The 24,066-nt window shown below is 36.4% G+C and overlaps 1 protein-coding gene across 6 annotated transcripts in view; it reads left to right on the top strand.

Annotated features, from left to right (window-relative positions):
• The window catches only part of ESR1 (estrogen receptor 1), a 209,006-nt gene that overhangs the window by 112,365 nt on the left and 72,575 nt on the right, over window positions 1-24,066 (top strand). For 5 of the 6 annotated variants that reach the window (XM_068938694.1, XM_068938693.1, XM_009668701.2 and 2 more), the window contains one exon: window positions 11,102-11,218. In XM_068938694.1, the coding sequence (XP_068794795.1) occupies window positions 11,102-11,218 (117 nt within the window). The remainder of the gene's footprint in view (window positions 1-11,101; window positions 11,219-24,066) is intronic. The other variant, XM_009668702.2, reaches the window with a different exon arrangement.

The following is a 24,066-nucleotide window of genomic DNA, read 5'->3' as shown; positions in this document are numbered from 1 at the left end:
AGAACCTTCAGTGGGAGCACATGGGATTCAGAACTAACAAAACTGTAACTCCTTATGTTGAAGGGTGTCTGGATCTCAGACCTGCCAAAGTATTTCAGAAATCTTCAATTCTCTTTTCCTATCTACTTCATATGTCCCTCTGTTTTTTTCATGCACGCTTTCTCTGGCTTATCTCACAGCTGTAGACTTGCACAAAAATCTAGGAAGTTTCACAAATATTCGTTTAAGAATTAGTCCGTGATGCAAGGCAATACAGGGCAGGCAAGAATAGATTGGCGTCTGAAAATGGATGAATAGCCTTGCTGAGGGATTTCAAAGCCCTGCCATTTATCTTAAATCACACAGACATAGTGATCTTCAAAGTATGGGCGATCTTGAAGCTGGGAAGTACTTTTGTTGTGTGGCTTGAAAATGGATTGTATTTAAAATTATGCCTTCTGGACATCAAGTAGGAGAATTTTGGCAGTAGACTTTTAGTGTTATCAATTGTTTAGTTTCACAGTGATACAGCTGTACTTTGTTGAAAGTATGTACTTCAAATTTTTTAATGTTAGGAGTGGTACATACATACATACGTAATTTCTTCTGAATTTGGGAGAAGGCTTTCACTGGTAAAACATGCCTAATAAGCAAGTAGTCAGGTAATACTGCAGTGTAGCAATTGCAAGTTTGTCAATTTGGGGGGTTTCTGAGATCTTCCCGTTAACTTTCCAGTACTGCCCTCTGTTTTCATGGTATTTTTGTAATCTGTTTGATAACAGCTGCAAATGCTGCACAGATCCTGCAGCCGAGAAAACACAGGCTCCCTAATAAGACTGCTTATCCACTGATTCTGTGAGTTGTTGGCAGAAAGTGCAAAACTGCAGAATGTGAGCCTAAGTGAGACATGCCGTGGTAATCACAGCCAATAAACGGGGGACTGCAGACTGGTATCTAGTCTCAGAGTGGAAAAACATAGTTCCAGTTTCGGAGGTAGGTGACTGTTAGAAGTTTGAAGTGTAGAAAATGTGTTGGAAAGACAGAAAGGTTTAGCTGTTATTTTGATAGATCCAACAGCTTGTGATCAGCCACGTTCTTCTGAAATGTGTTTTGTCTTATTTTTATGATTCTTAGTATTTTTTTTCTCTAGAGGTCCTTGAGTTAAATGCTCTGATCATTGTGTCTTAATGCATGTTTTGAATATCAGCACTTTTATCAACGGTGATCTTGTTTCAGAAGCTTGGGTGTTACTGACAGGCAAATCTCAATACTTTTTTTTCCCTTGTCAATCAATTTTGAATGTGTACTTTTCCACCAGGTTCTAAATGCTGCATTCAACATGCATGTGGATTTAAGATGTTTGCATCTAAGATACTTCCTTATTTTTTGTGGTCTGAGCAAATCGTTAGGCTGGAGTGGACCTTGAGACCTAGTCTTGTCTTTCTGTCCTGTGATAGGATCAACTGTTACTGTTTCATTCCTTACATGTTTTTGATTAGCTTCTTAAAAACCTGTTGTCTATACCAATGTTTATTCCCCTTATCTTTGAAGGGTATTATGAATACTATGAAGTTTGAATTTTCCTTCCTGCAGGTTAAGCTCATCACTTATTTTCCTGTCTATCATGCTGCAGAAAACAAATTGTTCTCTTTCCCTGTGCAAGAGCCTTTTTTGCACAGAAGACTGTTATCACACATTTTTCTCAGTCTCTTCTACCTAACCTGAAGAAACCCACTTTGTTTATTTTCTCACAGGGCATGTTTTCCACATCTCTAATCTTCTCGTTGCTCTACTTTGGAGATTCTCATTTGTCCTATTTTCTTTTTTTCTTGAAGTATGATTACTTTCCTGATGATGCTTTACCACTGCTGAACAGAGCGGTAGTATTACCTTATAGGCCTAGCAGATGGTCTTCCTCTATGTTCATCGCACTGTAGTGTTTGCCTTATTTGCAAAAACACATCGTTGTTCACTCGTTGTCAGTGTGTGGTGCAGGATAAGCTCAAGCATACTTTCCTACAGAACTAATCATTTGTTCCCCTTCTTGTTTTGTGCATCTGAATATTGCTGTTTTAACATAGTGATTTGTACTGTTCCTTACTATTGCTTGCTATCTCCTATTTGTCAAGATAATTTTGAATTCTTGTTCTGTAGACTCCAGAAGACTTACCATTTATTTCAGATTTATTTTTGTCTCACTAGCAGAGTATTCTGGTCTTCTCTGTTCTTAAAACACATATAAATGTCATCTGTGAATGAATAACATTTATTAAAATAAATACTCTAGTCCATTACCCATCTCTGAGGAAAATACTACATAGAACTGGATCCAGGATAGACAGTATGAAGCCTGATTCAATATCAGCTTCTATTTTGACACTGAGCTCTGACAGTAACTCCCTATGACTGATTTTCTGAAATCCTCTGAACTATCTTTCCCTCGCTCACACATGAAATTTCAGGCCCAGAAAATGCGGAAAGCCTTTCTGAAGTTGGGCAGCTTTGCCAGCAAGTAGAGACTACTCACTGATGGTTATCTGATTTTATAAATGGCCATTGATTCTTCCTCTGCCAAGTCCAAAGTTTTTTCTACCTCCTAGACAAAATTCCTAGCCCTTGGATACTGTTCTGAATGTATCCTGTATTATTAGCTTTAATGCTGTTTTACTTCCTCTAGAAGATTATGCTTGATTGCTGCCGCCCTATCAAGCAACTACAAAAGTTAAACAGTATTACATGTTGCCGCAAAGTGTACTTCAGAATGGGTTAAAAACTGAACTGAACTGAATACACTGCTGAACTGAATACAATGACATGGTTAATAGTGACTGCAGTAAATATGTACTTTTCAGAAAATGGATGAACTCTTACCAGTCCCTCAGGTAAGATCAGGTAGATATGGACAACGTTTCTCCAGACTAGAAAAAATTCAGTTTCATGGTAGGTAGCAGAGTGAGTTTAATGTGGAGAGGAAACGGAAAAAATCTGCAAAAATCTCTGTGGGATTTTAGGTGGGGACTTTCAAGGGTGAGTGGGATTATTCTAGTGCCCTTTAAAACTGCGGAGCAGTTGTGAGTGGAATCAAGAATCTCTTTTCCCTGTTTTCTGGCCTTCTCCTTCTCAATTTTTCTCCCATTTCTACTCCTCCTTCTTCTCACTGCTGCTTTGGAGTAAAGGACACTGAACGCATGTTCATTCTGGTGCATACAGAGTTCTTTCCCCACAAGAGCTTCCGCTTGGCCTCCTTTATCTGTCAGGCTTTTGGGAAGAATGAGAGGAAAGAAACGGGGCAAGGGCTATTCTCCCTGGAAGAAAGAATGGGAGTATTGTGAGGGTGAGGAGGGTGAGAAGAAGTCATGATCAGCAGGAGTGACAGAGCCAGGGAGGTGAGGTCTTGGTACTATACCAAGGCTTGCTACTGTACCACCAAGGTATGATGACTCCTGTCTTCTGCATCCTGACATTTGCTTAATGGCAGCAGCAATATTAATGGGCAGTGCAATAGGGTGGTGGGTTCAGCTGATCAGGCTGAGGTCCTTGCCTTATGTTCTGTTGAAAATCCCATCATAAAAGTAGACTGTATTATATGGGTATCAAGGATCATAATAACTGGATTTGTGAAGTGTTGATGTAGCCATTTGAACTCATGGACCAAAAGATATTGCAGGCTATTTTAATAACAGGGATAAGATTGTCACAAATACCATTGTCAGCATGTTGATGACCAACAAGAAAAGCCATCCAAAAGAAAGCCATCAAAAGTGGCAAAAAGTCACTGAAGTTATACATAAATATGAGAGAAGTAATTATACACTGCAAATTATATATTTGCAAACTTGCATTATTCCTAGGTCAGTGCTGCGCCTGTCAGCATTTAAAAATATTGACTAGGAAAAAGAAAGAGCTAATTGCAGGAGAACATGCTTGTGTGTTGAGCAGGAAAGTGCTCAACTATTCTGCTCTATTTTACAGCGAATGAGGGGAAATACCTTTTTGTAATCTCCTTTGGATCAGATGGGTGTAAACTGGCTTCACATGCTTCACTCCTGTGAATTTTCAGACTTTCAGCAGGTTAAGTATGTCCTTTGTAGTCACTTTTGAAAAGTGGAAATCAGAGTAGAGAGAACCATGTAAGATGACTAAGGTGATAAGTGTACTGGAAGTACATGAAATGATCTTTAGCATAATTTAGTTTCAAAAGGAGACTATTAACAAGCTTGATTGAAGTGTTTAGTTCAGGCTTACTATAAAATAAAACTCTCTGAGCTATCATGACACTTATCTGCTGGAATAATTTAGTAACAGATCTGGTAAATCTCTCATTGTCTGAATTCTCTGAATAAGATTATATATTCCTCTCAAAGATGTGTTTTTAATTTAGTCGCAAATTATTGAAATAGTCGGACTTCCTTTGTAATAATTAGCAGAGCTACTTCCCACTCTAAAATAAGGCCAGAGATATGCAGGACATCAGACTGAGTAAAATCAGAAGGAACAACAAAGATTAAAATGGCTGAATCTGCTACAGGGTATGGGTGCTGTTAGGGTGTAAGTGAGCAAGCCAAGGGGCACAGATATAGGTCAATAAATGAAAGAAGAGTGCAACTAGTTTTTATTTTGCATCAGAAAGCGTTGCACAGGCATAAAGGGGGATTTTTGTCAAAGTACGGATGTTAATAGATTAGTATAATATTTTAACCAAACCAGGAGTTTTTCTGTAGTACGCTTTGTTTCGCAAACTCCCGTGCAGGAAACTCTCTGTGCTTCAGAACACCACGTCCATTGCATACTGTCACTTGCAGTGAAAAGTCCTTCCCTTGGTCCTCCATCTGTCTAATGGAAATACCAGCACTTTCTCTTATAGAGGTACTTTCAGAATAAATACATTTCAGCTCCTTGCAAGCTTTACAGTACCAGGGGCCATTTAAATTACTTAAGATGCAACTATGAGGTAAGACTAGCAAAACTTATTCAATAGATCCCATCACAGTTCAGCATCCAACAATTGATGTTATACCTGGAATTAAAACAGAAGTGTATTCATATTCTTGTTGCAAATAACTAAATGGTTTTATGTGCACAAGCGTAGCTTGCAATTGTTTTTACTTTTTGGCCTGTTTATATTAGCTGAAGGAGTTTTCCACGGTAGAATTTTTCCCCTTCCCATTTTAGCTCAGATAAATTGAGAAGCTAAAAATACAAGCAATATCATTTAAAGTCTGCAGGAGTAAGATGGCCATGGCTTGCCTGTGACTCTTTACTGAAAATGCTTTTTGTCTCTGGAGGGATCATATTGAGATGCTTGTGAGTAATACATTGTGGGAGTTTTTCCTTTAACACAGCTGTTGGTTTAGTCATGTGCCAAGGGTTTAAAACAATTGTGATTTATCAGATCGGGAAACAGAGAGTAGATGTCACACTCCTTGCCAGATTTTATAGAGATTTGGATCTGGATTGATGTCTTTGCCATGATGAAAAAAAATATACTTCCTATTTTATTATCTTTTCTAAAATTAAAAAGATGAGCCTGAAGTTGGGGCAGAAGTAGAATTTGCGTATGGTATCCTAATCTTGGAATAGCAGTTGAAAGACCAATTCAAATTTTAGGACTCAGGGCAATAAAAAAAACTTTGAAATGGTCTGCTGCAGTATAAGATGTAATTTTTTGTATATATATATATATGTGTGTGTGTGTGTATGTGTGTATCATATATAATGTATGCGATTACAAAATTATAAAGCTTAAGTAATGCTTTATTTTTTATATGTCACTCTTTCTCAGTGTATATATTCATGAGTTATTAAATTGTTGAGGTAGCAGCAAATTCAATATCCTCATGCAATATCTGTTCCCCTTCTTTCTTCATTTTTCCTGTTTTTTGAAATTGCATAAGAAAAGGTTAAAGGAAAGGTCAGTATCACTGTAATTTGACTTGAATTAACTGCTCGTATGAGCAATGCTATACATACATGAAGACAAGAAGTTTCCACTAGAACATAAACACTCAGTGTGGGAGCTGCATGACACAGCTGAATGAGATAACTGAGTATATAGATTTTGACCTTTTCTCCTTTTTCATCCACTCATGGGACTGTGATCTTTCTTTCAGAGGTGTGCAGAATAGGAGGTTCTATTCACTAGATGCAAAAGAAATATATTTTGCAATTTGCTAGGCCCTTTTCCTTACTGTCACATATAATAATGTCCTGATAGTTTAAACACAGAAAATGATTCATCTTATCAGCCGGGCTGGGTAGTTGCTAAGAGAACTTAAGTTCCAAATCCAGAGACCTTGTCTGAGGGTAATTAGGCTGTGAATTTGAGCATCTGTGATTATAACGGAATTAGACATGACCTTCTGTTCTTTTGTGAAACCTATTAGAAAAAAGTGGAATTTTAAAATCAATATGCAGTTTTACTGGGACTTAAAATTGGTATAACTTTTAATTTACACTCAATATTTGTTCACATAGGATTAGCATATGTAACAAGACTATTATCCAGGCACATTTTTTTCTTACGGTTTATGAAAACTGTCCTCTTGCTGTTGAGGCTATTCTTTCCAAGGTTTTGCCTTTAGTCTGTAACCTATTCCTCCCACTTGTCACTCAGCTCTTTGATCCACACTTTAAGGTGGGGATAAACCCCACACTCTAGCCTTCCCTTCACCTAGGTATATGAAATTCTGCTGATTTAACCCTCACAGTAAGTTTGCGGAATGGCCTGGTGCTTCCAGGTAACGGCTTACGGTCTCCTTATGCAGATAGGTAAAAAGCAGTGTGAGAATTTGTGTAATGTGAAGATTGAAATAATGAATAAATAATTAAATGAATGTAATTAGAGGAATAATAGTTATCACTGGTTTCACTTGAAGTATATGTTGAGTTGATTCAATTACATTGGTTTAGGTGTCATACAAAATTTACCTGATTAAAAATGTTCCTTTATCGGCCTTGTAAAATTTAATGTTATTGAACGTTATTAAGCCATTTGTTGTCAATGCTGACGTATGGGTTTCGTTAGTTCATTGTTTGTTTGTTTGTTTGTTTTTTTCCTGACACTGACACTAATTTTTCCCTCAGGAAAATTCTGATGGTTACTGGAATATAACACAGCAACTGTCTACGCATTTAGGAAAAAACATATTTATATGTTTTGTTAATTACTGTTAATACAGTAAAATGACCGCAATTTGCACCCTTGCTGGTCAAGGACAATATGAACTCAGATCTTCAAAGCTGCGATTCACCAAAACACTCAAGCATGTACTTAATTTTAACCACATATACTCTGCTGGGAATACTCACCAGAAATACACAGATGCTTAAATGTTCTACTGGATGTAGTAACACTTAACTTAAATGAAATATGAAGTGTTTTGCTGACTGAAATCCTCAAAGATAAATGATACTCCCACCCCGCCTGAAGCATGCTCTGCTGTTGCATGCACCACATGTAGCATGAGAGCCCTCATGCTGACAGCTATGTGAGCCTGTGAACATAAACACTAGCCATATGACTCATGGTGACAATAGAAAGTTAGATGGTGTGCGCAATAAGAAACAGCTCTGATTATGATGAGTAGGTTTAGAGTAAGGTCAAAATCATTCTAATTTCAGCTATTATCTTCTTGGTGACACTGCACTTCCTTAGCCTCGCCCCCGCTCCTATGTTGATCGCTGTCATTCAGAATATCACATCTCAAATCAGTGCTTTGGGAAAGGGGCCAGATCTTTTACCCTGCTATGGAAAGTGATGTAAAAATACTTAATTTTACTCTGCCTTACAGTACAATGAGTGAGATACCATGAAAAAGCAGACCCTCCTCCCCGCAAGCCCCTGCAGCAGCTCCCCTAATCTCATCCTTTGTAGTTCACCACAGCGCAGGTTAAATACATATATATATGGGAATTGAAACAAGGTGAGATAAGTAAGAGGAGAGTGCTACCCGAGTAAATTCACCACCTTTAATTTTGTGCAGGTTATCTGGTAACTTACATTCAAGAAGCAGTAACATGGACAAGTAGCAGGACATGGACCAGAGAGTCCATGTGTTGTATGCTTTCCTTTAAAAATATCGGTGGTCACAGAAGACATTTCTTTCTCTCAGTATTCCTTTGATACCTACTAGCCTAATGGTCTAATTAGCCTCTCTTATAGCACATATTACTCTTGGGAGACCATGACAATGATACGTAGGGCAGCTGGGCACTTCTTCATGCGTCCTGCTTTCAGGTTAACTCTCCGCAGCAGTGAGGGATTCCTTCTAGTAAGTCAAATCATTTTGAACCGGTTTGGCCAAGAGACAAGCTTTAAGGATAAAAGGCAGAAAAGTTAAGAGACAATACACATTACAGCAGTTATTAAATTATACTGTTTCTCTTAAAAATAAAGCTAGTCTCTGGGTGCTACCTCTTCCTTAATTGTATTCTTCTACCTCTTCCCATTCCGTGGCCTCCCAAGCTAGAATGCTCTTGTCCATCTCTGTTCTTTGCACAGGAAACTTCCTTCCTTACTTCCTGTGCCTGAATACTTGAAACCAGATGGTATTGTGCAGAAGCAGGAAAGATTCCTTCCTTTCTTTCCCCTTCTTCCTTCATGCATGAGGTCATTTCTTCTGCCTACTCTAATTATCAGTTTTCTTCTCAAAGTTGCTTATGCCTGTTCCAGTCGTCTTAAGGCACGTTGGTTAAACTAAATAAAAAGAAATGCAAGAAATATTAAGTGTGTTATCTTCTTCCTAGGTCTTTAGCATGTTTGAAGTCTAAACAATGAAGTTAGTTATGGCACTCATAATCTGAAGACTTGTGTCTCTCACACACAGATTCTTCTTTTTGCATGCAGAATTTTACAGGATATATTCTGTGAAGTCTGTCAAGTACTTTGAAAGAAGTGTGGCTTGTCAAAGGTGCTGCAGGTCTTGCACATGAGAACAGAGTAATTATGCTAACCTTGAAAGCATCTATTTAAAAACATTTCACTGTAAAAATATGATAATGTGAGTCATGTTCATTTCAATAGGGACTATGGCTCGACCATAAATAGGATGATTTTGTGTATGCTATGCTGGAAACCCAAGAGTCTGTTCCCAAAAGCTTATAACTTGCATAGAGAAATCTCGGTTCAGAGCAAAAGAGAAGGTTGTCACCTACCTAAGCACTCTGAAAAAGAATGACTGTCTTGTTGATTTTGATTCCGCTTGATTTTTTGATTTTTGCACGGTGTCACTTTTCTTCTAAGTGTTGAACCTAATATGCTGCAGTCCAGCAACAGCGGTAAGCTTGCATTCAGCTTTGACCTTAACGGGAACATTTGTCTGCTTGTACTACAGTGTGTTATGTTGTTCTGAATGACTTGCTGAATTCGGGGCCTGCTCTTGTTCCCTTTATGAATTTACTTTTAACTTTCCTAGGATGAAGATCAGATACTTTAACTGTCAAGCTTTTACTTTGTTTTTAAAAAGTGTAATTAAAGTTTGCAGTCCTTCCCTGATCGTATTTCAGAGTTTGGCTTATAAAACAAGGCTGACAGTTGAGGACAGGTGCATCAAATCTTTTATTGTTGTTTAATGTAACCAAATAAAATTGCATTTTCTTATATATGTAGCTTTACTTTCTGTTACTTTTCTATGTAGATATTGCATCTTTATGTGGTTGAGACTATTTTCTTTCTGACTTGATTTTTTTTTTCTTACATGTGAAATGTTTTGAATCAGATATAGAACAGTCTGTATCATACCAGAGGAACTGAAAATTAAAATGGTCTTTCATGCTGAGGTTGAGGTAGCATTTCTGTTCTATCTCCTTACCTCAGTCCTGGAGCAAAGCCTGTGGATTCAGATTTTTCCAGTCATATACCGCTCTGCTAAGTAGGGCTAGCAAATAATAATTCTGTCTATTTGAGACAGTGTGTAGTCTGCTGTCACCCTATTAACAAGTTTACAGTTTGGCTGCTTATTTTGATTGGATCTCAGTTATGTAGCATTAGAGAGCAGATGTTCCTGGTGTAATCTGATAGTCGTTTTTACTCTATTTTCTAATTTGTAGTCAAGGATAGATGATTTGATGAGACCAAGGCCTCTTGTCAAGCCCCCACCCTACTCTACCTCAAGCTGATCCCTTGACCTGAAAGAGAGAACAAACAGTTCTGCAGTAAAATTGTTTCATTGTGTGCTGTACCTTAGTTGTGTTTAGATGAATACAAAGAACCAGTAAGATCATTTTGGATAGTGTTTTTCATCCTTGCTAAACTTCATCTATGGTAGGAAAATAATTTTAAAGCAGACTTAAGCTCACATTTGGTACTTCTTTTTAGGAGAATATTAGAATAGAGGCTTGTTGGCAGTAAGAAATTACGGCATGCTGACAATGTTTGCAGCAAGAACTGAGATGCAGAGGGTAATCGGTGAGGGAGGGGAGCTCTGAAGGAAAAGGTGCTAGTATCGCTCTAGGCTGTACCACACCATAATTCTAACAATTTGTAGTGATAGAAAACTTTTGCATATATCTCATATGAGTACGCATGCAATTGGAATTGGAGACCAGTTTATCCCTGAGATACAACTAAAGCAATGGTTGTTGCTTCTATTTTATATTGTTGTTTGTTTTTAATTGTTGTTTGTTTTAACTGCCCCAAAGTGTGGTGTATATTTAAAAATCTCCTCACCTAGGCCTTTTTCATTCATAAACCTCTAACCATTTTACGCAGTCTGTTTGTTAAACTTCAAAAGAGGCATATGGATCAGATGGCGTTGTATTTGTTAAACTAAGCACAAGGAAGTCAAGTGATTCGTTCATATTCATCTATCCTCTTTTTTGAATGCTTTAATTGTTAATCATTTTAATTAATCCTTAGAAGTTGTCATTTTGTTTTAAACAGTACTTCTAAAGCACTTGTGAATAAATGTATTGTGAATAGATGTTGGCTTCATTATCCATATCAACACTTTCATGATAAATTGCAATCGTAACCCTGCCTTCTCCCTGAGATGAAGTGCTGTACTGTGCTGTACTAAATTCTCAATGAGAAATAAGATAAAGTATTCTAGGCAGTCTTGAAATTTCTGTAACTGGAGATTGTTTATAGCTGTGTCCTTTCTTTTCTCCCCCTCTGGCTTTTCAGGGCACAATGACTACATGTGTCCAGCTACTAACCAGTGCACCATCGACAAGAACAGAAGAAAAAGTTGCCAGGCTTGCCGACTAAGAAAATGCTATGAAGTGGGAATGATGAAAGGTGGTATGTACACAGCAGTGAACACAAATTGCCAGCATTGGTGTCTGCCTTGCTGTCTTTTAAAACTTCTTTGGACAGCTGATATGATTCCTAAAGAAGGAAGCAACTCATTTTATTGAGTTGAAACATATTAAAACAAAGAGCAATTAAAGAAACATCACAAATCCTATGATAATATGCTTGGCCAAATTTCCATCAACATTAATAGGAACGTTTTCTTTGATGGAGGTAGGATTTTTCTGTTAATATTTTATATATATATATACTTTTTTTTTTTTTGTGGTCTCTGGTTGGTAGACTCATGACCGTAGTGGGTAAAACTCAACCCAAGATTTCATATCATTTTGCAGTTTAGTGTGAAAAGCTCTGATAGTCTCAAATCAATCTATGTTAATTAAAACAAACTTCCAAATACGTAATATTTGTTCTGTGAGTCCTGGAGGGGAGAGTCAATTCCTGCATTCCAAAAGTGCATACCAGTATGTGTATTAATTTTATCCTGCAATACTAAAAGCCTCACTCTTATTTTATGCAAACTCAGGTAAATGCCAAACAGTTTCTTAGAAGACACTTGTGTAATAATGATGTCAGCAAAGAATCAACCCAGAATGATAAGGCTGACCATGGCATACCACTAATTCATTTCATTTAGATAAACGGTATTTAACTTTGGAGTCAAAATTAGAGATATAGGACAATATAGGCTATTGAGTAATAGCTACAGTGTGTTCTCAGGGGGAAGAGTTTTTTTGTAATACAGTTTGGGATTGATCATGATAACTGTCTTTCTCTTCTATGTTACAGAATCTTAAAATTATCAAAAGCAGGTAGAAGTTTGCTATTTTTAATCCTTAAAAAAAAAAAAAAAGCCCTTACAAATTAAAAGTATATAAGAAGAACAGGAAATCATAAAGTTTCATATAAGTAATATTGACTCTGAAACAGAAGAAAACCTTGTGGTAGAAGACTAAAAATGTAAGATTGGTTTTATTAATGAAGAGTATTCACTAGCTTTATCTAAACCTATTTCTGCAGGAAATCTTACCAAAATAGTAAGTGTTTGGAATAGAAAGAATTGGAACCTATGTTTTATGTGTGAAAGGAGCTAATTGTTAAATTACAGGTTGGTTCTCCCTTTCTCAAGCACATCTAAAGTTTACTTATTCCAAGAAAAATCAACTGTTTTGGGGTGAGAGAGAAGAGTGCCTCATCATGTTTATCCATCCCACAACTGAGCATTTGTAAGTCCAGTCTGGGCTGGCAAGATAGGCCAAGTTTGAGAATCTTGAGGGGCAGAGGGGAAAGATGAAGGGAAAATGCCACTGTCACTAATCAGGTGTTTCTACTGTCACTAATCAGGTGTTTCTGTGCTTTGATGTTGAATGTGCATTTTTCTCATCTTGAGGACCAGATAAGAGCTGAGTTTGATTTTATTAAACTCAGTTTTGGAATGCAAGCAGCGCAAGGTGTCTAATCTCTTTGTAGTTCAAAAACTTAGACTGCAGCCAATTTTTTCATTAAATGAATAGATCTTGAGTGTTTTGTTTCTGTCTTAACATGCTGGTGTATATGACTAGAACTCTAGTTTAAACATACGTTCCAAGTAGAATGTATGTAATTAGTACCATAGCTATGGACAGAGAAATTATTGCTTCAGATAAGGCAAACTAAAATCAGAAAATGCCATTCATAAATCTGCCACACAGCCTTAGCTCTGACCCTTTTACAGATGCCGGGTCATAGTTAGGATACATCGTTATGTTTTACGATGATGATTTTACGTCTTGCATTTGTTACGTTTCCATCCATTTATACCTATATATATTTAATTAATGGTCCGCTATATTAGTTAAGATGTTTTTCATATCTTTCTCTAAGATATGCATTGTAATAGTATTTTTCACTGGTGAAGTTCCGTACTTGTGGGATTGCGTTCAGCCACATAAAAACTGCACAGAATTTTCAGCTAGTATTCTATAGATTAACGAAGACAAAAAAGGACTGCACTTATATCCAAATATCCTTTCCTAATATAAAGGTTCTGAAAGTTATATTTCATCCCTTGGCCCACACTTTATAGCAGAGTTCTATGTATTTCATCTTTTCTTTTCATAATATTTCTCTAGTCACTGCAGTAACCAACAATTTAAAAATATTGAACATGGTGTTTTTTTTTTTTTTAACTAAGCTGACAAGGTGCGTACAGCAAGAGCATAAGCATAAATCCTGCCTGCTCTTATAGGACCAACAATAATGCACAGAAGTACATCACTGGCTCATAGATGAGCATTTAAGAATATTTTGTGAAGTCTGGGAAGAGTCTCCTGACATCCCTTAGTTGCAGGTTGGTTGTAAATCTGGCATGCCTGCAGATAAAGTAAGGTATTCAAGTAAGGCAAAGGTAAAGTAAGATGAAGTAAAGCCATCAAGGTTCTCCTGGACTCGTTCCCAGTCGAAGTGTCTTCGGAGACAGAAATCCTTTCCTTCAGGAGGTACTTGCTAATTGTCACATTTCTCTCAGATAAAGACAAAGGTTCAGTGAACATTCTTTGTATGCCATCTGTACTGTCACTTTTAAATGTTTTTGTTTGGTTTTATTTTCCCTGAGAGGATCTCTTAAACTTTTCTGTTGTAATAGATGTCTTATAACACTTCTCTTCAACGCTCTTGAACCGTACAGTGTTGTCGTTAACTGGAAGATCCATATTTTTCTCTAGTATTTCATAGTTTTCTTGAAATAATCTCCTTTTGTTAATACAGAAGAATTTCTACTGCTTAAAGGGATTAATCCTATCATACATTTGAAAACAGTATTCACCTGTGTTGTATCTCACATATCTATCTACAGTTTATTTGCTTATGATGATATGGCTTTTAGAAACAGTTGAAAACTTCTGCAGTGTTTCTTTTCTCTAAGCATAATCTCAAGTTTAGTTTTTCACTGAATTAGCTGAACTGTTCTTTATAAATTGTCAAAGCTGGTAAGTTGTGACTTTTATACCTATCATGTAACTTCTGAGCAATAGCTGATATTAATTGTTCAATTTCGGTAACAGTGGGGAATAGAGCTAGATAAAATCTTGTTTAATTGCTCTTCATTTATTTTAATATAATTTGTAAGTTATGGTTTCTGAGACTTTTCTCATTGGGAGTCAGTTAACTGATGGCAGCATAAAAAATATCATAAATATAACTTTTAATAGTGTGGACACAATTGAAAAATGTTTTTGGTGCTTCATTCAGAAAATTTGTAGGCCACAAGTGGCTCTTGAGCTATACTGTGGGAGCCTCTATTTATGAGTCTGTGGAAATTTTATCCTTTTTTTTCATCTAGCTTTTCTTTGATCTTTTAAAAACTGCTTTCAGTACTAAAGATTTTTTTTTTCTTCTCTTCTGTTTGCAAGTGTGTGTTATTGTGTTGTTTTTAGAGACAATTAGACAGCCAGATTCTCTGCTGATGTAGTCAGCATCTGAGGCAGAATTTATAGCTGGCGTATTTTGTCCAGATGCTTCACTCTGTCTTTCTGAATAAACCCAGAAGACCTTAAAATTATGTGCCATTAATTACTTAGTCTGTGCACCTCCATGTTTTAGGTAGGCATAAACCAGTCATGAGCAATAAGCTCCTTGTCATGTACCTCTTTTGTCTGCTTGGGAAGCAGGGAAGAATAGCCTTGTTTTTTTTAATGGTTCACTGATATCTTCTTGAAATTGTTTCTGTTCTCATTTAGAGGAGGGTATTCTAACTTACTATTTTACGTTATGTTGGATCCTACGACACATTCCCAGGGTCCAAATTCAGTTTTTACAGCAGTTACAATCCTGAAGCTTCAAGTATATGTATGGTCCAGGTGATCTCTGTTCCGATACAGATTTTGTTTTCCATTTCTTCATTGTTTTAATGGCTTTTTAGTGACTTGGCTCCAAAGGGCCTCTATTCTCTGAAATCCAAAGCACCTTATATTTATTATTACTTAAATATTTTTATAGTATGATAAATGAATATGATTTTCTAGTTACTGGCATGCTACATTCTTCCCCTTCATTCACGTGTGACAAGGCAGATTTAACATCAAGTGCCGTGCGGGAACAGAGCAGTAGGGTGGAAGTGGAATCAGTGGCTATGGCAAAAAATCAGCACAACATTAACTGCTAGATCCTTAATGAAAAAACAGTTATTTGCCTGTTAATCCCCTTTTGACCGCTCTGATAATTCTGTCAGCCATCAAACTCTGAGAGCCTCCTGACCTCAAATCATATGAAGGGCAGTGATCAAGGATTTGAATACTCATATACCAGATCCAGAAGGTGATCACATATATGATCGGGGATATTTATTACCTTTGAATAGTCTGAAATTTCCTTATGTAGTTCAGAAGAAGTACCATTCCTCTTTTAAGCTTTTTTCTTAGCTACTGTCGAACTGGCTGCCCATCTGCAGCCATGGGGGAATTCTATCTTGTTCAGTGTGACAATATTTCTAAGTAAGACAAATTTTTACAGGGAAAAGAAAAAACACTTGGCAAATTTTACCGTCCTCTCAGAAGAGACCTCTCCTGTTTTTTGTCTTTAAATAGAGAGCTATGCTTCCTTGCTGAATGCTGTATTTGCTAATGTTAAATGATCAAATAAAAAAGGCTAGAGGATTATTAAAGTCATTATGAGAAGCAGAGGCAAATCTATGTATGATGCAGCAACTGGAAGGGCTCCAGACTTTATAGTATTTTTGTGTTATTATCTTTTAATGAAATATTTTATTAAAAATAGAAATTAGTGAATGAAGGAAAATGGCTTAACAATGTAAAACTATATTGGTTTATCTGAGGAGAGCCTTTATGATATTTATTAGACGTACTGTTCTGTACTCAGGCAAATAGCTGTGTAGGCAGGGCCTGATACACATATGAGGAAATGTATATTTTTAAGCTGCAATTGATGGGCTGAAAACATGTACTCAAATAGCATTGAAGCAAAGTTGTCTCAGTTTAAAATAGCCTCTTGGAAAAGAACATGGAATTGAAATATGACTTTTTGGTGAATTTTTTCCCCCCTTCTTGTACCTATGCGAAGTATCACTGAATTGTCTTGAAATATAATCTCCCATCCCTCTGCGCCAAAATAAAGTAAAAGAGAGCATTGTTGTAAACACTTTTTCAGATATTTTTCATTTTCCTGTTCTACTTCACGGAATCATCCAGGCTGGAAGGAACACCAGGAGATCTCTCATCCAGCCTTCTGCTCAAAGCATGTTCAACACTAAATTCAGACCAGGTTATTTAAGACTTTTCCCATTTGGGTCTTGAAAACCTCCAAGGGACAGAGATTCCACTGCCTCCCTGGACAACCTGTCTTATGTTTATTTCTACCCTAGAGTAGTATTGTAGGAAATGTTTTTTTCCTGGTACTGCACCATTTTTGATGTTTTACCCTTCAACATTTGTTTGCAATTGTATGAGCTAGGTACATCTATATATGTTAACATTTGTTTATTTGTCCAATTACATACTTTGAAAATTCCTAATTAGGAATTTAATTTTAGTTGTGATATTGCTTGGTAATGAGACAGTTCCTGTTTAAATTGTTGATTAAAAAAAAATATTTAAATGAAGCTTAGGATCCTTGCAGTGTCACCAGCTCCATCTCCTACTTCTTCCTACAAAAGGTGCCCTAGTGCATCACTATGGACTCACTGATTTTGAGATAGCCTATGCAAGTTCAAAATAGCTAGTGTCTTGTCCTTCCTGAGCTTTAGACATGCCTGGAGTTTTTGAAGCTTCTGCTTCTTCACTTGCTTTTAGGCATTTATAGTTCAACTTTAGGCATTTATAGTTCAACTTTAGCAAATCAGTTCTGATATATTAGGCCATCTAGCTTTAATATCCAAGTTAGTTTATCTAATTTATGTGGTTCTGAGGTTTCTAAAATACCACGCTTAAAATTTCTCACAGTCTGTGAGAACAATACAGTTGGATTCATACTTCTGAAACTACTCGGCTTTTCCAAATCCTTGTTGATATATGGTTCCTGAAAAGGCTTTATTGTGACCCCTGCTGCCATCTCGCTCTCCCTTTCCCTCTCTCAGAGGGTAGTACTGATTATAGAGGGGAAAAAAGTCCAATTTGGAAAAGGCTGAGATCCCTTTTTGAAAAAACTCTGGACGTTCTTATTTTTATTTGTAGTTGCCTAGCCGTAACCATCTCAGGCCTGATTTGCTGGCCGGCTAACCAGTCACTATCCCAGTTATTTTTTGTTTTGTGTGTTAGGTGCTGTACAAACATCTGATATGACCCTGTCCAATACAGTATATTCTTTAATGGCAAAAATAGGGAACTGCGTGAAAGCCGCCCAATATGAGGTGAGGTATCCAACCATGGAAGTGTCCTGAATTGATGGAGGCTTTTGAAAATATTGGGATCAGTGAATTATCATGGCAGAGAGAGGAATAATATCGAGGTATGCCAGACTCTGCTCCTCCTCACCCATTGTTGGGGAAGTAGAGATTTCAGTGCCTGTCCAAGCATGTTCTTAAGACTTTATTTGCCTATTGATAGACAGTGGCAAAAAAATTATTGCTCTGGAAGAATATAATATACAACAATGAGGCCCAATTCCAGGGTGCAATACTTCATTTTCTTTCATTAGTCTTGAATCTTGACAATCAAATACTTGGCTATAAATATTACATAAATTTTTATTAACAATAAGTGACTTGTAAATACCACATCCAAAATAATTTATAACCTATTTAATATTAGCAGCTGGCATATATTACATCTCCTTTGCCGCTTGTTCTGTTAATGGAAGTGAACACTGCCATTTCCCCCCTCCTCACTTTTGCGTTTGCTGGCCTGCTGACCAGGGCCCTCTGAAGTTTGACTGATGGGAAACACTGATACCCCATGGCACATATCAAGAATCAGTCTAACTTTCATATCACCATCCTGTGGTACTGTTACAGAAAAGTTCCATAAATTAAATCCTAATTGAATTTAGGATAATTGCATTCTGTAACATTTTAAGGTTTTCTCATAAGTTCTTCAACCATTTAATAAATATGTTATTACCATTCTTATAAATTTTTAATTCAGAATTAGACGTTCTACATAGGTACTTTAAATCCAGAAACACTGGTATAACTATGGTTTCTTTCTTGAGGAGTCACAACTGTAGTTTAACCTCCCTTTGTTTCATTATAATTTCTAACTAAAGGAATTTACATGCTGAATTTAATATAACCTGAACTGTCCACAGTATCTTTAGTGTGAATTTTGAAATTCTGTTTCTCCTTGAAATGAAGCCCAACTACTCTCTTGAGTATGGAGGAGAATTCCACTCAACTGAAAGGTGGATAGTAAGGTCTAAATGTGCCTCAGGGTTATTGCTTCTGCAACAATTTTTGAGGAAAATCTTGGAAGTATATAATAGCAATACATTTCTAGGTAGTAGATGTAAAATTAATTAAAAGAGAAAAATATTTTTAGAAAAGTAATCTAATTAACAGCCGCTTGGGGGAAAACATATAACTTTTTATTTTTACAGTTTAGAACTTTGTTGTCTCATTGCCAAAAAACATTTCTGAAGAGGCTGAAGGCTGAACTCCACCAAGTGGACAGGGAGGACTCAGAACTAAACAGTACAGACCATCACAAAAAGGAGAAAAGGTAGGATAGGGATGGGGAAAAGAGACAGAGAAGACGAGGAGGAGAGGAAGAGAGAAAAAAGACTGTATGCCATGAACAGTATAAATATATTAAGTTACTGGTAATGTGATGAAAATTTGCATCTTCTTATAGAAGCACTTTCAGTTTTGAAATTTTTTCAGGAACTTTCTGCAAACCATCACAGACCTGGTCTGGCAGAGTGAAAAGAAAACTTTGAAAGCCTTTTACTGAGTGAAGACCAAATATTGTTCTATTTGTAAACAGGGTCCATTCTGAACAAAAATTTTTGTATACTAATCTGTTCTTCTGAAAAAAAAAATCATGTCAGTGGACAGGATAAAGTTACCTGTATTTTGCAGTTCTTTGTTTCTCCCCACAGAACACTTGCAAGTGTTTACCAGAAATGAACTTTACCAAAATGTAATCTTCATCAAAGTTTAAAGAGGAATTATTTCTCAACAATCAGGAATTGAAAGCATGATTTTCTTGGGATCCTGCCTAAAAAGTTAATTTATTAGAAGAAACACTGACATGTGATCCAAATGCCAAAGAAAATCAGGATGTACTATTTTGCTGTTGGATATGGCTACCTGTCTTAAATGGCAGATATGCAGTAAAACAGAAAAGGAGTCTGTAGGAAAGGAAATAACCTGCATTCAGTTAGTGCATGTATATGAGACAAGGGCAGGAGAAAACTGTAGATAGGTGAACAAACTGTAATTTTCATCCAGGAGCTATACACTTAGTCAGTTACGGTTTAAGGGTTACAGAAGGATGAAGATAAATTTATAACTCAGCACCTTTGTCTCTTATTCCACCAATGTGCCTCATTCTTATTCCTGAATAGGAGAAAATGTTAAGTACTATACTTGTCAGAGGCTTTCCATTACATATGTTACATTGTGGATTATGTAACTGGAATGCAGTAACTAGAAACTGAACGATTCAACCTTACTTAAAGAGACACTGTCAAATGAAAAAATGATACAGGAGAAACATCCTTTTCCTTTCTCAGAGTCAACTTTTTCCTTCTCACAATCAATCTCCTTTTCAAACAATTGAAAATAACGGCTTGCAGACATTAAAAAAAGCACTCTAATCAAAGACTTGAGCCCTCGCTCCTCTGTTGGCTCGTTTCTATCCACACTCTCTTTTGTAGTCAGGCCAGATAAAGTCCCATAATGTATCTTCTGTGGGTGAGTTATCTGATGGAGGATTCCAAATAAGTTCTCTGTACTAGATGCAATGTGAAGTGCAAAGTATGCACAAAGACTGCAGTTGCTGCCAGTTTTTCAGAAAAGATACCAAATCAGCTAAAAAATAGTGAAAAGAATCTTTCGAATAAGTCCTATGTAGCTAAGGGTAAGCGAGCTAAGCAGAGATTATCTTTTTTTTTTTCCTTCTGTTTTTCTTCATCTATTTCTTTTATAAACATTTGCTACTATATTTTCTATTTTGGATGTTATTCATGTTTTTATTTGCATTTTATCTTAGCCTGGGTAGCATTATGTATGATTTGAGATAACTGGATAACCACTAGGCATTCTTCACTCATGGCTGTGGTATATCTACAATCATCTGAGGCATTTTGAGAAGTTATGTAGGTCACCAACTGTTATGGAGAATTAGGCTCGCTGGCCACCATAACAGGGTCTGACCCTAGGTTCCCGTTAAGACAGAAGTTCAAAGCCAAGTCAGAGTGAAATAAATTTTAATGACACACGTGCAGTAATTACAGCTCGAGCTGGGTCCCTCCAGAGAGGGACCTCATTTGCACAAATCCCTCGGTAATGATACCCTTCCAATCTAGTATCCACCCCATAGTTCTGAACCAATCATAATATTATAGTTTGGGGTCTTCTAGGTCCTGGTTGGTCCTTTCCGTTGTTTCCAGGTGTGTTCTTCACTTCTTATCTCACTTCTGCATAGTTGTCGATGGCTCTTTTACTCCCTTATCTTGTCCTTTGGGACCAGTCTTTGTGATTACTTCTTTCTTGCATAGTTGTCTGGCTCTTCTACTTCCTTATCTTGTCCTCCAGAATCAGTCTTGTGGTTCCTTTGTTTCTTTCTTCTGTGTCCTAGCTTAAAGTCCATCTCCCAGCTGGTGCTCATTAATGCTAAACTATTTATTTCTCTCTACACCAGCATATGCGCCAATGTATCCTCTATAAGCAGGCCATAGAATGAGGTAGTTAATGCTAGAAGCCCAATAGCAGCAGAGTTCTTAAAAATACACTCTAATATTTTTCTATTAATTGCTAGTTTGGTTTAGTATGAAAAAAATAAGAAAAGGTCTTACAGATCAAAAAAAAAAAAAAGGAACAAAAGAAGACGCTCATTATTCTTTTCCCACATGCCATTATTATAAGACGCATTATAATAGTAACTCCACTGAGGAAGTAAGTGCTTAATGAAACTACAAAAAAGGTAAATAACCTTTCAAAATGTGTGGTTCCTACTTTATGTCAAGTTTAACAGCGTTTGAAAATGCTCTTAGCGGTTGTGGTTACAAGTACTCCAGAAGGAGGTATAGTTCTTACCTCCTCTCAAACCATGTGAAATCCAGGCTGTGCTTTTAATTAATTCTCTCTGTTCATCTCCTAGCCATCTCTTCTGGATGAAGCATAAACAGACATGCAGCATCCATCAACCAACTCAGGAGTAGAAAAATTGCCTTCATCCAGGTGCATAGACTAAACTCTAATCTGTTATTTATTGATACTGTTGCCTAGATATTGCCTTATATTGTCTAGATACCCTGTCAGAAACCAGGCTTTTAAGCACTGTCACTTGATACATTCCTGTTTAAGATTAGACATTAAATTCTGATTCTTTTTTTAGATGATGTCAGTCAGTGTTTATCATTTAAAGCAGTTGTCAGCCCACCTGGGTTTTCAGCACAATTTACATTTGTCTGATTTTCTAAAAGAGAAATGGATATGAAATAAAGGGGCTGATTGCCTGAATCATATTCATAAAAAGTGGTATATTAGGCCTGTAAAATTTGAATTTGGAAAATGTTTGGTGTCACTTTCCTGTGATCAGATAAGGTTTTTAGGTAGAGAACAAAACAGAGAAAAGATGGTCTAAATCTCAGAAATGCTCAAAATCTCCTTGGGAGGACCATCATGCTGAAATACGTTACAACATTAGGACCTCTATGGCAGTCATAAACGGCTTCAGCAAATCTCCATCTGTTATAGCAAGAATAATAATTATATTGCTGACTTTTACTTATGTACAGCAGTGGTTTTATGTATTAGAGGAAGCCTTAGGGTCCTATTTCATTTCCAATTAAGTCAATAAGAAACCTGAATTCAATGGAAGTGTGATTAATGAAGTCTGTGAAGCAAAATAACGGTAATAGGTTGTATGGAGACAGCCACCTGAAGCATAACTAGCTGGCTTGCCACGGGATCCTTAAGCCCGTTGAGATTAGATGATACTCAGTTTTGTGCCAGTAAGGGCACTGAGGGCTTGTCCATGCTATTATTGTTGGGCCTTCCCTTACTTTTGTACCCTTCATCCATGGTACCAGTGTGAGTCGAGACAGAGCCCCAGAATAGTTCCTGTTTGAGGACATCTGAGATAGCATCGACTCACTACTGCTTGCACCAGCCTGTGTGCAGGTGAAACCTAGTCTGTTTTTTTTTTAAACTGTGTTATGCAGCCTACATTAGTGTTTTTATCAGTAATGATGAAATACAAAGTTAGCAAAGTTCTCACTGAGATTGATGTAAGCGTAACTGTTGATTGCAAGTTCCCTTAGCAACTGCAGTATTGATGATATCTTGGTGAATGAGAGCACCACAGCTGTTTGCAAGAACCTGGCTGCATGTAGTTTGTGAATTTTTAAAAAGTATTCCAGCTTTATTTGCGACACTTTACAATCTGTTGAAAGTGAAAAAAGAAACGCTAAAAAGAAATGTAGAAGACCTCATATCTCTAAGAAACAAATATTTTTGTTTGTCAAATATTGAAAATTTGACTATTCAGTCATGTTCTGGTGGGGAAAAAAATCAATGTAATATATTTTTTCAAAAAAAAATATATATTTTTAATTTAAAAATTGCAGCATTTGAAAGAAGACTTAATTTCCTTTTCCAAATCAGCTTTTCAGTGCTCTTAAGACTATATTTAACCATGATATGCCTTCCTAAGACATTACTAAATAGACCCAGAACCTCTCTCTTTCTTTGCAAAACCCTGATGAAATGACTTACAAATTAATATCTGATTATAAAGACGATCTTCATATGTACACAATTTATTGATTTTAAAATGTTTATTCTCTTATATTTTGCTCTATACATTAATTTTCTATAATATAGCAGGAACAATTAATGTAACAGTTTAATAGAAACTTTTAATAACTTGACAGTTATATGTTAATGCCTGTTTTTACCTGGCCATAATGTACAAGTTTTTGTTAAAAGAGGCCTTCTGCCATTTGGTGCTTTAACTAGCTGTAATGTTTTGAAGTGAACAAGAAGACAGACACTTCTGTCAGTCAGTATATTCTTAAAGTTAGAGAGTTATTTCAATATGTTATGAGTTCATCAACAGTGGAATCATTGCCTTTGCCAAAAGTGATTGCATGGTAAAATTTAGAATAACTTAACTTCAGATGGATGCAGTTAATTCTGTTTTTTTTTTTTTTTTTTAAATTTCCATTAAGATTAATTCATCTCTGTTTCATCAAAACTGTAATGCTCCTACTGTCCTGCTGTGTATATGCTGCTGAGCCAAGTACTCTGTTGGTCATAGACAGTTCAGAATTTTTTTCTGCTTTTGCAGTTTCTGAAAAATGGTCATTACTATGTTAGCTTATTTTTTTTCCAATTACTACCATTTTTTTAATCTTATGTTTTTCTGATTTGATATTCAGTATTTCTTTCTGCTTCTCATAAAATCTTTTTAAAAAATTTCTGCATGAACTTTAGTAGCTGTCTTTAAAACACAAGAACCATTAAAGATCCATTTGTTGAATCGTCAAATACCAGCCATTTTGACAGTACAAGTTTATAACACTGTGTTGTTTTACCCACTGTAAAAAAACTATTCTGCATATACCACAATAGCCAAAACCATCTAAAACCTTCTTCCTTATACAATACTTTCTCCATCAAAATGTAGTATTAACATTGAAACATTGTTGAAACAGTGCTGAAACATTTGATTGAGTATAGG

The sequence above is a fragment of the Struthio camelus genome, chromosome 3 (genome assembly GCF_040807025.1).
Source record: "Struthio camelus isolate bStrCam1 chromosome 3, bStrCam1.hap1, whole genome shotgun sequence".
NCBI classification, from domain to species: Eukaryota; Metazoa; Chordata; class Aves; order Struthioniformes; family Struthionidae; genus Struthio; species Struthio camelus.
The sequence above is the reverse complement of the archived record's forward strand: the minus strand, read 5'-3'. Positions and strand labels throughout refer to the sequence as shown.